At 38.9% G+C, this 13581-nt stretch overlaps 1 protein-coding gene across 1 annotated transcript; it reads left to right on the forward strand.

The window, feature by feature from the left end:
- Positions 1–337: 337 nt before the first annotated feature.
- On the forward strand, positions 338–7339 carry LOC131929295 (spore coat protein SP85; the record flags this gene model as incomplete). The annotated part of the gene is made up of 5 exons (XM_059285385.1): positions 338–451; positions 3553–3676; positions 4888–5068; positions 6288–6346; positions 6876–7339. Coding segments are annotated over exons 2-5 (822 nt in total), but the record flags the coding sequence as incomplete, so codon positions are not given.
- Positions 7340–13581: the final 6242 nt, after the last annotated feature.

Consider the following 13581-nt stretch of genomic DNA (forward strand, 5'->3'; position numbering starts at 1 on the left):
ATATATATATATATATATATATATATATATATACATATATATATATATATATATATATATATATATATATATATATATATATATATATATATATATATATATATATATATATATATATATATATATATATAAGATGATGCTTATGGTGCTAGTTCTCTGTATGACGGCAACATCTCCATTATGTACCTCTAGTACGTCCGCCACAGCTTGTGCCCACCTTCCCACTTTTAATTTAAACGAACCTGTGTATTTGTGTCAGAAGCCACCCCAGCGACGCCGCCGGCCATACACGAATAATAATTGATGTAATGGCAGTAAGCAGCAAATCCGGGCGAGTTTTCAATCCGCCCGAACAGATCAACTGACGCCGAGTCAACGGCGATAGAGTTTCAGTCAACTGTTGAGTCAGTCAAGCGTTGAGTCAGTCGAGCGGATTACTTGAAGAAATTTGGTACGAGACGGTATTTACTTGTGAAATTTTTGCTTTTATTATAAGGCGTATATAATAATGTGTAGTTTTAATTTATTAGCAATTTATTAGAAAAGTATTACATTGTTTTGGGTTGTGAAAATAATCACAGTGTTTAGAAGGGCATTTTTATTAAAATGAATACCACGCCAACCTTGACATTCCGATGATATAAAATATATGAAATCGGATTCGCGTGCTATTCGGAAATTTAGTTGTAAAATAAAGTGTTAGGAATACACGGTGTATCCTTTATTATGACCGAGTAATTTTTAAATTTACTCATTTAATTAAGGTGACCGACTAATGTTTGTTATTAGATGTTGGTGTTATTTTGTGTGTCGGGATCACCTAATGCCTTCAGTGTAGATAAAAGAGACACAACATGTTTTTTTAAAAAATACATTTGTTTAGTAAAGGTGTAAATTCTTCCAATTTTTCGTCCCCGTTCTCATCGCCTTGTGACGCCATTGTTTTTATCTAAAATACAAGGACGATTTTTTTTTTGGGATCACTAGCTCAACATTGGTGTCCGAACAAGTATTTCTTTTCAGGTAGCTTTGAAGTTTTCCAGTGTCTAACTTGGGAATTCCAAGCTCCCCCCCCCCCCACCCTGAGAAAAATGCCTAAAAGAAACCCTGGTTCATTAGTAACCTTAACATTCGTCAAAACCATGGCCATTATAACTAAATATAAATATAAGCCAATATGTTTCACAGCTAATTAATGTGAAGAAAAATTAACATAATAGAAATTGGACAACGTTAATAAAGAATTTGCATGAAATATTTAATTTAATTAGACGAGTATCTCAAGGTCACTGGGATAACTGCGGTTACTAGTATAAAAGAAATGTAATAGAACCGCAAGGGCGCGACTACACACAATTTACTGGTGATGACCTTAAGTGTGCTCGTCCGTGACACGCACAGTGTGTGAATCGGTGCTCATCAACAGAAATTAGCTCAAAGAGTTAAATGGGAATTAAAGGAACTAGATGAAGACGTTTGATAGCGACAATAGGATTTAGCTGAAGGAATTTCATTATTCCATAGCTTATAGCTTTATTAATTTTTAGAAGTCTTACTTTTATAAAAAACTACATCTTTTCCTTTAAGCTGAACTGTTCAATTTTCATATTACTCGGTAACCTTGGAAATTATTTTTATTTAAAAAAGCGGCTTTTGTTAGTCAACCTCTGATATTTTATAAGCTTTTATTGAACTTGATTCATCATGCTTTTTTTTTTACTTCCTCGGTCAAGGATCGAAATTTGCGGGCGAAATTTCAAACACTTGTACTGGACCGATTTTTTTCAAACTTGACCAGATAACAATGCAATATTTAACATAATTAGAGGTTTAATTAACTTTTTTTTTTAATTTCCTAATTTCGGTTAAACAAAATTATTGTACACCAACTTCTAAAATTTAACTCCGATGACCTGACATACAAATGTCTGGTTTCATCAGTGTACGCCGTTTTCGTTAAAAATAATAGAGGTATATCAGTGTCTGTGTGAGTGTGTCTGTGTGTGTTCTCCGGATAGCGTGTAATAATTATGATGAATCGATAACCAACTAGAAATCTAAAAAGAAGAATCTGCCCTGGGCTAAAATGAATAAGTCAAAATGTACAAATGAAAGAAAATACAATGAACCCGATGCAAACATACGTTTTTAAGATATAATTTGTTTTCGTGACTGTTTTATTATTTATTTTCTAATTTTTTAAATGTCCAACAGATACCAAATCCTTTCAACTCATTATCCAATAATTACAAAGTCCAATATTGATCAGAATATCATACATTATAATATTCACTCATAAATTAATTAATTAATCAAATTATGCGTAAATCTGGTAGCACTAAAATAAAACCCGGTAATATTACACACATAAATTTAATAGACATACACTCACAAACAGGCTCTTTATATATGCATACACAACACACACACAAACACATATATAAATAAATAAATAAATATATAAATAAATTATATATATATATATATATATATATATATATATATATATATATATATATATATATATATATATATATATATATATATATGTGTGTGTGTGTGTGTGTGTATATATATATATATATATATATATATATATATATATATATATATATATATATATATATATATATATATATATATATAAATGTATGTGTGTGTGTGTGTGTGGTATATGTATGTATGCACATGCATATGTATATAATATAAATAGTGTGAATGAAAGTTAAAATGTATTAATGTGTTATAAAGCATTTTGATGCTTATTGTTTTTGAAAGTATTCTTTCCATTAAGATTTCATTTTAAAATTCTAGAATTGACCCAAACATAGTAACACCTGCCACATTGACTTGTTTCGCTTAGACTTTCGATAAACAAAGTAAATCCGTCATCTTACATCAGGTATCCAATCTTTAACATGTGACGAATAGATGAACTTTTAAACAACCTGCGAATATTTATCTGATGTACTGCTATCAAAATAGATATAAACAGAAGTAGTAAATAAATAATATTGGCATATTTAAAGGCGAATTTCTTCATTTAGTATTTCCGTCTTGCATTCGTTACATCAAAGGTGTATACAAGTGTTTTCGTGTGATGAAATAGCTACTTTTGTTTTAGCTAAATAAATATAATTATAATTTAATTTAATTAATTTATAGCAATGTAAGCTACATCTTAGTAGAAATTAGTATGCCTTCGAAAAGAATAACAGCCGAAATAACAACTTTAATTTTATTAGCCCCAAGAAATCATTAATTTTTTTATCAGTTTTGACCCCTTTATTAATTATAGTTCCTTAGCCAGTCAAAATTTATTTGTAAAAACTATACGTGTCATCTAGGATTCCATATAGTTGTGGGGGATTTGGGGTGGTAGTTGGGGAGGGGGGAGTAGGGATGGGGCAGTGTTGACGACTGTCTTACCTAACTGACTTAAAATGGGGGTTATTCGCGGTTATTTCACCAACTAACTGAGATGTTAGAAGCTAATTGATGACCACCATCATTTGTCGTTGATGACCCCCATGATTTGCTGAACTTCTCCAGTTGTTGATGACAAAAATGCTTCAAGTGCCAGAGGTCAGCCGGAAAGTTACAGTTTTGGCGGTTATTGTGTGCCTGACATGGTCGACCTTCACCTTCCAGAATGTTCAAGCTCTAGGGCAGTTTGGTGAGTTGGGTCCAGTAGACCAGTGTGTCCTTGTGCCCAGTGTGTCCATGTGTCCAGTAGACCAGAGTGTCCGTGTGTCCAGTGTGTCCTTGTGTCCAGTAGACCAGTGTGTCCTTGTGTCCAGTAGACCAGTGTGTCCTTGTGTCCAGTGTTCCTTGTGTCCAGTAGACCAGTGTGTCCTTGTGTCCAGTAGACCAGTGTGTCCTTGTGTCCAGTATGTCCTTGTGTCCAGTAGACCAGTGTGTCCTTGTGTCCAGTGTTCCTTGTGTCCAGTAGACCAGTGTGTCCTTGTGTCCAGTAGACCAGTGTGTCCTTGTGTCCAGTGTTCCTTGTGTCCAGTAGACCAGTGTGTCCTTGTGTCCAGTAGACCAGTGTGTCCTTGTGTCCAGTGTTCCTTGTGTCCAGTAGACCAGTGTGTCCTTGTGTCCAGTAGACCAGTGTGTCCTTGTGTCCAGTAGACCAGTGTGTCCTTGTGTCCAGTAGACCAGTGTGTCCTTGTGTCCAGTAGACCAGTGTGTCCTTGTGTCCAGTAGACCAGTGTGTCCTTGTGTCTAGTAGACCAGTGTGTCCTTGTGTCCAGTGTGTCCTTGTGTCCAGTTGACCAGTGTGTCCTTGTGTCCAGTAGACCAGTGTGTCCTTGTGTCCAGTGTGTCCTTGTGTCCTTGTGTCCTTGTGTCCTTGTGTCCAGTAGACCAGTATGTCCTTGTGTCAGTAGACCAGTGTGTCCTTGTGTCCAGTAGACCAGTGTGTCCTTGTGTCCTTGTGTCCAGTAGACCAATGTGTCCTTGTGTCCAGTAGACCAATATGTCCTTGTGTCCTTGTGTCCAGTAGACCAATGTGTCCTTGTGTCCTTGTGTCCAGTAGACCAATGTGTCCTTGTGTCCAGTAGACCAGTGTGTCCTTGTGTCCTTGTGTCCAGTAGACAATTGTGTTCTTGTGTCCAGTAGACCAATGTGTCCTTGTGTCCTTGTGTCCAGTAGACCAATGTGTCCATGTGTCCAGTAGACCAATGTGTCCTTGTGTCCAGTAGACCAGTGTGTCCAGTGTGTCCTTGTGTCCAGTAGACCAGTGTGTCCATGTGTCCAGTAGACCAGTGTGTCTTTGTGTCCAGTGTGTCCTTGTGTCCAGTAGACTAGTATGTCCATGTGTTCAATAGACCTATAAACCCTACCCTGAACACGATGATGAACCCAACCCCTCCTGCTCCCCAGTGAACCCCGTGTGTATCACATCATGCGATGGCCGTACAGACGGCCAATACTTGAGCTGTAGCCGATGTGACTACTACATCATGTGTTCCTCGGGCTACCTGTCTGCCATGCCGTGTCCGGCTACCACAACATACGATGGCTACCTGGGCGTGTGCGTCTCTAGAACTATTCAAGGCTGCAGGTAAGGTCAAGGCCGTGTTATATGGGTCAAGGTTGTTTTTGTTTTAATTTTAAATAAAGGTTAAGTGCCAGTCAGTATCAAGGCTCCATCGTTGTTAAGAATATGATTTTTGAATTATGGTTCTGAAATCTTTACTTAGACTTTCTTTCGCAGGCGGTTGCAGAAATAACAGGTTGTGTTTGTGACAGGTTTGTGACAGGTTGTGTTTGTGAGAAGTTTGTAGACCGTTTCATTCAAGGTTAAATTCGAGCAGAGTTTTTTCCAGGCACTTCTTCGTGGGGGTGGGGGGCGGACCCCGAAAAAAGTCTACCGCCCCCCCCCCCACCCCGAACGAAATGGAATTTATATAGAAAATATATACTTTTAACACTGTCCGCCCCCCCCCCCCCCCCCGGAAAATTTTAACCCCCCCCCCACCCCCAGAAAATTTCAAGTGCCCCCCCCCCCCCTCGGAGAAAAAAGTCTGGAAGAAACACTGTCTTCGAGGAGGGAGCTGCCCCCCCCCCCTCCCCCAGACCGAGCACGACCACCGCACCCCGGACGACATAAAAAAAATTATATAGAAAAAAATACTTTATCCATTTAGCAAGTGTCCACGACCTTTCCCCGGAAATCTAAGTGCCTCCCCTCCCCTTCCCATTAGAGGAATGTTATCAGAAATCCTATATAATTCGCAAACCAAGTTTAATTAAATGTAGACCTTTACAAATGTTGTTTTAGATTACATGTGTAGGAAAAAAACTCAGTCAATCATGTAATTTAAAAAATATTTTGTGCCTTGAGTTTTGAAAAAAAAAAAAAAAGAAAAAAAAGTCAATCGTAAATTATTTTTTTCTTCATAAAGATTCAAACTAAAAAGTAAGATTCTAAACCGAATTCACGTTTGTATGTAGTTTAAGAAAAAAAATGATACGTTAATTAGCATTGCTCAAAATAGACTGTATCAAATTTATAACTTAAACATGATGTAACGAACTTATAGAACTATTACAAGGTAGCCCCCACCCCCACCCCCCACCCCCACCCCTACACCCGAATAAACTCTCGCTGGTAGAAAACACTTGGAAGCCAATTTGGATATTTGAGATATTAAAAAAAAAATAACAAAATATTTTCTTGCCGATATTTTTCTATTGAAAATAATGATAATGCTGTTAATGTTTTTCTATTGAAAATAATTATAATGCTGTCAATGTTGAATGTCTGTGTTTGTCCTCAGTCCAACTGGTCAACGTTTAAGTCCATTAGAGCCTGGCCAATCGCTACAGCCCACTGCAGGTAAAGAGTTCACTCCCCTTTATTTTACTACTGCTAACTACGTTAAACATTTCGTATAGAAAAAATCCCTTTTTAAAATAATTCTTTTTGTGGGCAAAAAAGTTTATTGGAGGACTTCATTAAAACAAAATGTTACTTCCTTCGGGCAATAGGAATTGGGACATGTTTTTGTTTTAATAGAAAAAGAAAAGGATGATGAAGTAGAGATCGCCTGTTTCTGCAGTTGAAACATAAGAGACACGACGCCCTTGACCTATTTAACTCACAGAACCGGAACTCATTCTCATAAGCTATAGTGGTCAATGGGGTATTTCCACAACTCCTGTTAATAAAGGCAGTCGATACTAATATTATGATAACTTATGTCGCCCCCTCCCTCCAAAAGTTTGCAGTTATTTATTTTATAACATTTAATAACATCTCTTTTAAGCTGTATATTATCATTATGTTTATAATGATTTAATCAATTGTTATTAATTACAGTTACTGTTTGTTTTTCTTTAATCAAATTGTTATCGTTCTTTTAAAGGCTCGCCATCTTTAAATGAATACCCGAACCAGCCATATCCGGGGCCAACCGGAAGTGGGCAGTACCCACCCACTGGCCCGACCTATCCTATTTATAGACCTCCCTATTACTTCCCTTCAACCTCGAAATATTTTGACCCTCGATTTTATTATCCAATTAGCTATCCTCCATATTACAACCCGTCAACCCAACCTAGTAACCCTCCAACATACCCACCTAGCAACCCTCCAACATACCCACCTACCAACCCTCCAACATACCCACCTACCAACCCTCCAACATATCCCACATACCCACCTAGCAACCCTCCAACATACCCACCTAGCAACCCTCCAACATACCCACCTAGCAACCCTCCAACATATCCAACATACCCACCTAGCAACCCTCCAACATACCCACCTAGCAACCCTCCAACATACCCACCTAGCAACCCTCCAACATACCCATCTAGCAACCCTCCAACATATCCTACATACCCACCTACCAATCCTCCAACATACCCATCTAGCAACCCTCCAACATATCCCACATACCCACCTAGCAACCCTCCTACATACCCACCTAGCAACCCGCCAACATATCCTACATACCCACCTAGCAACCCTCCAACATACCCACCTAGCAACCCTCCAACATACCCACCTAGCAACCCTCCAACATACCCACCTAGCAACCCTCCAACATACCCACCTAGCAACCCTCCAACATACCCACCTAGCAACCCTCCAACATACCCACCTAGCAACCCTCCAACATACCCACCTAGCAACCCTCCAACATACCCACCTAGCAACCCTCCAACATACCCACCTAGCAACCCTCCAACATACCCACCTAGCAACCCTCCAACATACCCACCTAGCAACCCTCCAACATATCCTACATACCCACCTAGCAACCCTCCAACATACCCACCTAGCAACCCTCCAACATACCCACCTAGCAACCCTCCAACATACCCACCTAGCAACCCTCCAACATACCCACCTAGCAACCCTCCAACATACCCACCTAGCAACCCTCCAACATACCCACCTAGCAACCCTCCAACATACCCACCTAGCAACCCGCCAACATACCCACCTAGCAACCCTCCAACATACCCACCTAGCAACCCTCCAACATACCCACCTAGCAACCCTCCAACATACCCACCTAGCAACCCTCCAACATACCCACCTAGCAACCCTCCAACATACCCACCTAGCAACCCTCCAACATACCCACCTAGCAACCTTCCAACATACCCACCTAGCAACCCTCCAACATACCCACCTAGCAACCCTCCAACATACCCACCTAGCAACCCTCCAACATACCCACCTAGCAACCCTCCAACATACCCACCTAGCAACCCTCCAACATACCCACCTAGCAACCCTCCAACATACCCACCTAGCAACCCTCCAACATACCCACCTAGCAACCCGCCAACATACCCACCTAGCAACCCTCCAACATACCCACCTAGCAACCCTCCAACATACCCACCTAGCAACCCTCCAACATACCCACCTAGCAACCCTCCAACATACCCACCTAGCAACCCTCCAACATACCCACCTAGCAACCCTCCAACATACCCACCTAGCAACCCGCCAACATACCCACCTAGCAACCCTCCAACATACCCACCTAGCAACCCTCCAACATACCCACCTAGCAACCTTCCAACATACCCACCTAGCAACCCTCCAACATACCCACCTAGCAACCCTCCAACATACCCACCTAGCAACCCTCCAACATATCCAACATACCCACCTAGCAACCCGCCTACATATGTACCTAGCAACCCTCCAACATACCCACCTAGCAACCCTCCAACATACCCACCTAGCAACCCTCCAACATACCCACCTAGCAACCCGCCTACATATGTACCTAGCAACCCTCCAACATACCCACCTAGCAACCCTCCAACATACCCACCTAGCAACCCTCCAACATACCCACCTAGCAACCCGCCAACATACCCACCTAGCAACCCTCCAACTTACCCACCTAGCAACCCTCCAACTTACCCACCTAGCAACCCTCCAACATATCCTACATACCCACCTAGCAACCCTCCAACATACCCACCTAGCAACCCTCCAACATACCCACCTAGCAACCCTCCAACATACCCACCTAGCAACCCGCCAACTTACCCACCTAGCAACCCTCCAACATACCCACCTAGCAACCCTCCCACATACCCACCTAGCAACCCTCCAACATACCCACCTAGCAACCCTCCAACATATCCTACATACCCATCTAGCAACCCTCCAACATACCCACCTAGCAACCCTCCAACATACCCACCTAGCAACCCTCCAACATATCCAACATACCCACCTAGCAACCCTCCAACATACCCACCTAGCAACCCTCCAACATACCCACCTAGCAACCCTCCAACATACCCACCTAGCAACCCTCCAACATACCCACCTAGCAACCCTCCAACATATCCACCTAGCAACCCTCCAACATACCCACCTAGCAACCCTCCAACATACCCACCTAGCAACCCTCCAACATACCCACCTAGCAACCCTCCAACATACCCACCTAGCAACCCTCCAACATACCCACCTAGCAACCCTCCAACATACCCACCTAGCAACCCTCCAACATACCCACCTAGCAACCCTCCAACATACCCACCTAGCAACCCTCCAACATACCCACCTAGCAACCCGCCTACATACGTACCTAGCAACCCTCCAACATACCCACCTACCAACCCTCCAACATACCCACCTAGCAACCCGCCTACATACGTACCTAGCAACCCTCCTACATATCCCACATACCCTCCTAGCAGCCCCCCAACCCTATATCCGTCCAACCCGCCAACCGATCCTTCCACCAACCCACCCACTTCCGGTTCAGTACCGACAACCAACCCTATTGCATCCCCAACCAACCCAGATTATTACAACCCAATCAGCGTTAACCCGAACTCAGGTTCCCAGCCAACCACTCAAGTTATCAACGGGAACATTGAAACGATCGGTAAGTCAAAGAGCGGGAACATTGGGAACATTGAAACGATCGGTAAGTCAAACAGTGGGGAACATTGGGAACATTGAAACGATCGGTAAGTGAAGCAGTGGGGAACATTGGGAACATTGAAACGATTGGGAAGTCAAACAGTGGGAACAGTGGGGAACATTGGGAACATTGAAACGATCGGTAAGTCAGTGGGGAACATTAGGAACATTGAAACGATGGGAGCATTGGGAACATTGAAATTTTAGATAGGTTAATAACATGGGGAACACTGGGAACATGAAAACTTTATTGTAAAAAAAAACCATGATAAAATATTGATCAGTAAAAACGTAACTGCCACACGCAAGTGACGTAATACCTCCACAAAAAATGCCATATCAACCACTCTTCACCTCGCCATCAGACATTACTAATGCTGCCACCCCCCACCCCCCTACCCATATCCGCAGGCACTGACATCGACCTGTCCGAGTTTGGCTTCGCCTACAACCAGCTGACCCCGACCTCCGCCCCCGCCACCCGCACCTGCCCGAACTGCCAGGACACCTGCCAACCTGGCACCCAGGTCATCGTGCTCTGCAGTGACTGCTGTTACTTCGACTGTCAGAAGAACCACCGAGTCTGTCCATGATCGCGCCTTGTTCAAATAAACGGCACTTTTCCGTTATAGGGGACCAGGCTCTCGTTCATCACGTGACGATTATACACCCTAATTTTAACTGTTATTAACCTTAATCCAAAATCTATCACCCTAAACCTAACCATGACACCATACCCGTGTCAACACTAACATGTTTATCACCAGCAGTTCCATTAAATCATACAGTTCTAGAACCCAACCTGGTATCTTATAACGGAGAAGTTCCAAATAGAAATTTATGGGTTTATTTGACTTCTTTATTTATGCAATATTTATAAATTCGTATTTCATTAGAGAAATTTATTTTACACTCAAAACAAATGTTTTGTTATTTTTTTCTCTTGTCTTTTAATTAAGGCTTCTTTTTTTAATTTACGGTCTAGGGGCAGCAACAATGAAATTTTTTTACTTTGTACATCAGACATAGTTATTTGTCTTGAATTTTTAAAAGAAATTTAATGTTAACAATAATAGTTTAAAATATTATTAATAACTATTATTGATAAATTGATAACAATATTAATTTAAAAAATTAAGAAAATATGATAATAATACTTATATTTATATTTATTTACGAAAAAATAATTTTTTTATAGGTTGTCCCGCTTTCAATTTAAAATTCAAATCGCATTTAAAATCGCATTTACGGTCAAAGGGAAACAAACATGAAATTATTTTAGTTAGTAATTCAGCAAAAGTTAACCCGCTTACATAGTTTTAAATTTTTAAAATTCAAACATAAATAATTAGAAAATATTAATACAAATTAATTTTTTTAAATGAATAAAAAATATTAACACTGATATAAATACAAAAAAAATTAAGATTAATGTATATTATTAGTCATATTTATATTTATGTGAGAGCTTGTTTACGAAATAAATAATAGTTTTTTTTTCCTGAACAGCCGAATTTAAGATTAATCTACTCGTTCCCTATACGAATTTATTTGATTCATAAGGGTTATAAAAATTAGGGGATTATACATATTAGATGTGTCTATTCAGTAAATATTAAGCTTTAGTTTATTTAAACATTTTCCCAACTAAACTGACACACAATATTTATAAGCGAAATTACCTTGAAGGAAATGTTTCATGCTAGTTTCCCTTTGACCATACATTTATTATTTCATCCTTTAATTTCTGAAATATAAGGCAGTATAACCAATACAAAAATAAGCGATGAACCAATCAATAAATACTTATTTATGGTTGATATGTTATCACTAATTTTATAAAGATTTACAAAAAATATTTCTATATAAAAATTATTATCACAAATTGTAATCCATAGTAGCATTTTTCTAACATGGTTTCAAGGCAAGGATTTAGGTGATAGGATTTGGACTAAGGTTCGTTAATATTAATATATATCCATTCCTTTCTATAAGAATATTTCTTTTTATATAGGTTATCTCGCTTTATAATAAAGTCAAAAATTTATGGTCAAAGGGAGGCAAACATAATATTATTTTTAGTTAGTTGTTCAGCTAAAGTTACCTCGCTTAAATTGTCTTCGTTTCATTTTAATACAAGAAAATAAAAGTATTATTAATTATATTTTTTAAACAAATAAATATAATAAATTAATACTAACATTAATAATTAAAAATTTTAAGATTAATTTATATTAATAAATAAATTTAAATTTTGTCCACGGAAAAATAATGAATAATATTGTTTATTTTTTTGTTGAGCATATGGCTAAATTTAGATCTTCAACATTTACTGTATCATCCTTTAATTTAAAAAAAAAAATTTAAAGCTGGGTAACCCACACATTAAATACTTAATAATTTACTGCTGACTTGGAATCAATCATTTCATAAAGACCATTACAAACATTTCAAATACTGTCACAAATTGCAATCAGATTTGTAGCTGCCAAATGAAGTCTTTTTCTGACGAAAGTGTTATGTAAACGAAAAGTTATTTCCTACACGAAAAAATATTTAAAAATCAGTTTTTAATCAATTCAACATGTCTACTAATAGTTTGATAAAATATTTATTGCTCAGCATAAAGCGGAATCTAGATTAATCTTTTCATATTTTTTGTAAGGTTTTTGATCTTCTTTTCTTCTTCTTCGTTCTTAATTATTAGTGTTGAAGGGGATCGAGATTTATCTGTCAGTGGGTTTGAACTCGAGACTGTGTTCGAATTTATCAACCATGAACTTTTTGCCGACTCGACCACGCCTCCAACACAATTAAGCGTTACGTGTCAACTGGTTATGCGCCATTGAGGCCATTGACTCTGCTTTTCTTTTTGGATTTGCTTCCATAGCCTTTGTCCAACCAAGAACAAACTACAAGGCAGCAGTTGTTTAATTTTGGAGTTATCTCTCCTAGAAGAGTGGCTGTCCCCAGCTAACGAGCCTCATCTGCCTGAGGGTTCGAACTCGAGACTTTACCGACCCGACCACGCCGATCCTAAGGTTTTTGATAAGGTTTGAGATGATCGAAATTTGATTATGTGAAATTCAATAAATATTAAACTTGTGTTTAATTTCTAAAATGAACTGTTTTTTTTAAAAACCAACAAATTATAAGTAAAATCATTTAAGCGAAGTAACTACGGATAAACTAAGAATTGAAGAATTTTCATGCTTGTCTCCCCTACACCGTAATATTTTTTTTCTTTTTTTCGAACTGTAGCTGACTCGTTCTCTGACTTCTCTGTTTTGATGTTTTAACGGGGCAATTAAGAATAAATTCATGAATATTTGTATACTTATTTCTAAGAATTATTGCTGCATTTATTTTTTCAAATATTGATTGTATAGTATTAAATCTAAAAAATGCATTTAGAATTGAGTGTTTTTCTAGTAATCCAACCGGAAAAAAAGTATCTCTGTAACAATCACTTCATCTTAAAGATATCTCCTTGTATCCCGTCAATGTTAGACATCTTGTCTTATTGGTACACGGTACACATTTCATGAGTTGTTTTTTTTGGTATCTCTACAGGGGTTGGGGGGGGGGGGATGATTATACGCCCAATAAAGCACGTTAACCGCCCCTCTCACCAAAGAAATAGTAAAAATAGATAACTT

Source organism: Physella acuta, unplaced genomic scaffold (genome assembly GCF_028476545.2).
Source record: "Physella acuta isolate Inbredline_101_S28 unplaced genomic scaffold, ASM2847654v3 ptg001607l, whole genome shotgun sequence".
In the NCBI taxonomy this organism is placed as follows: domain Eukaryota; kingdom Metazoa; phylum Mollusca; class Gastropoda; family Physidae; genus Physella; species Physella acuta.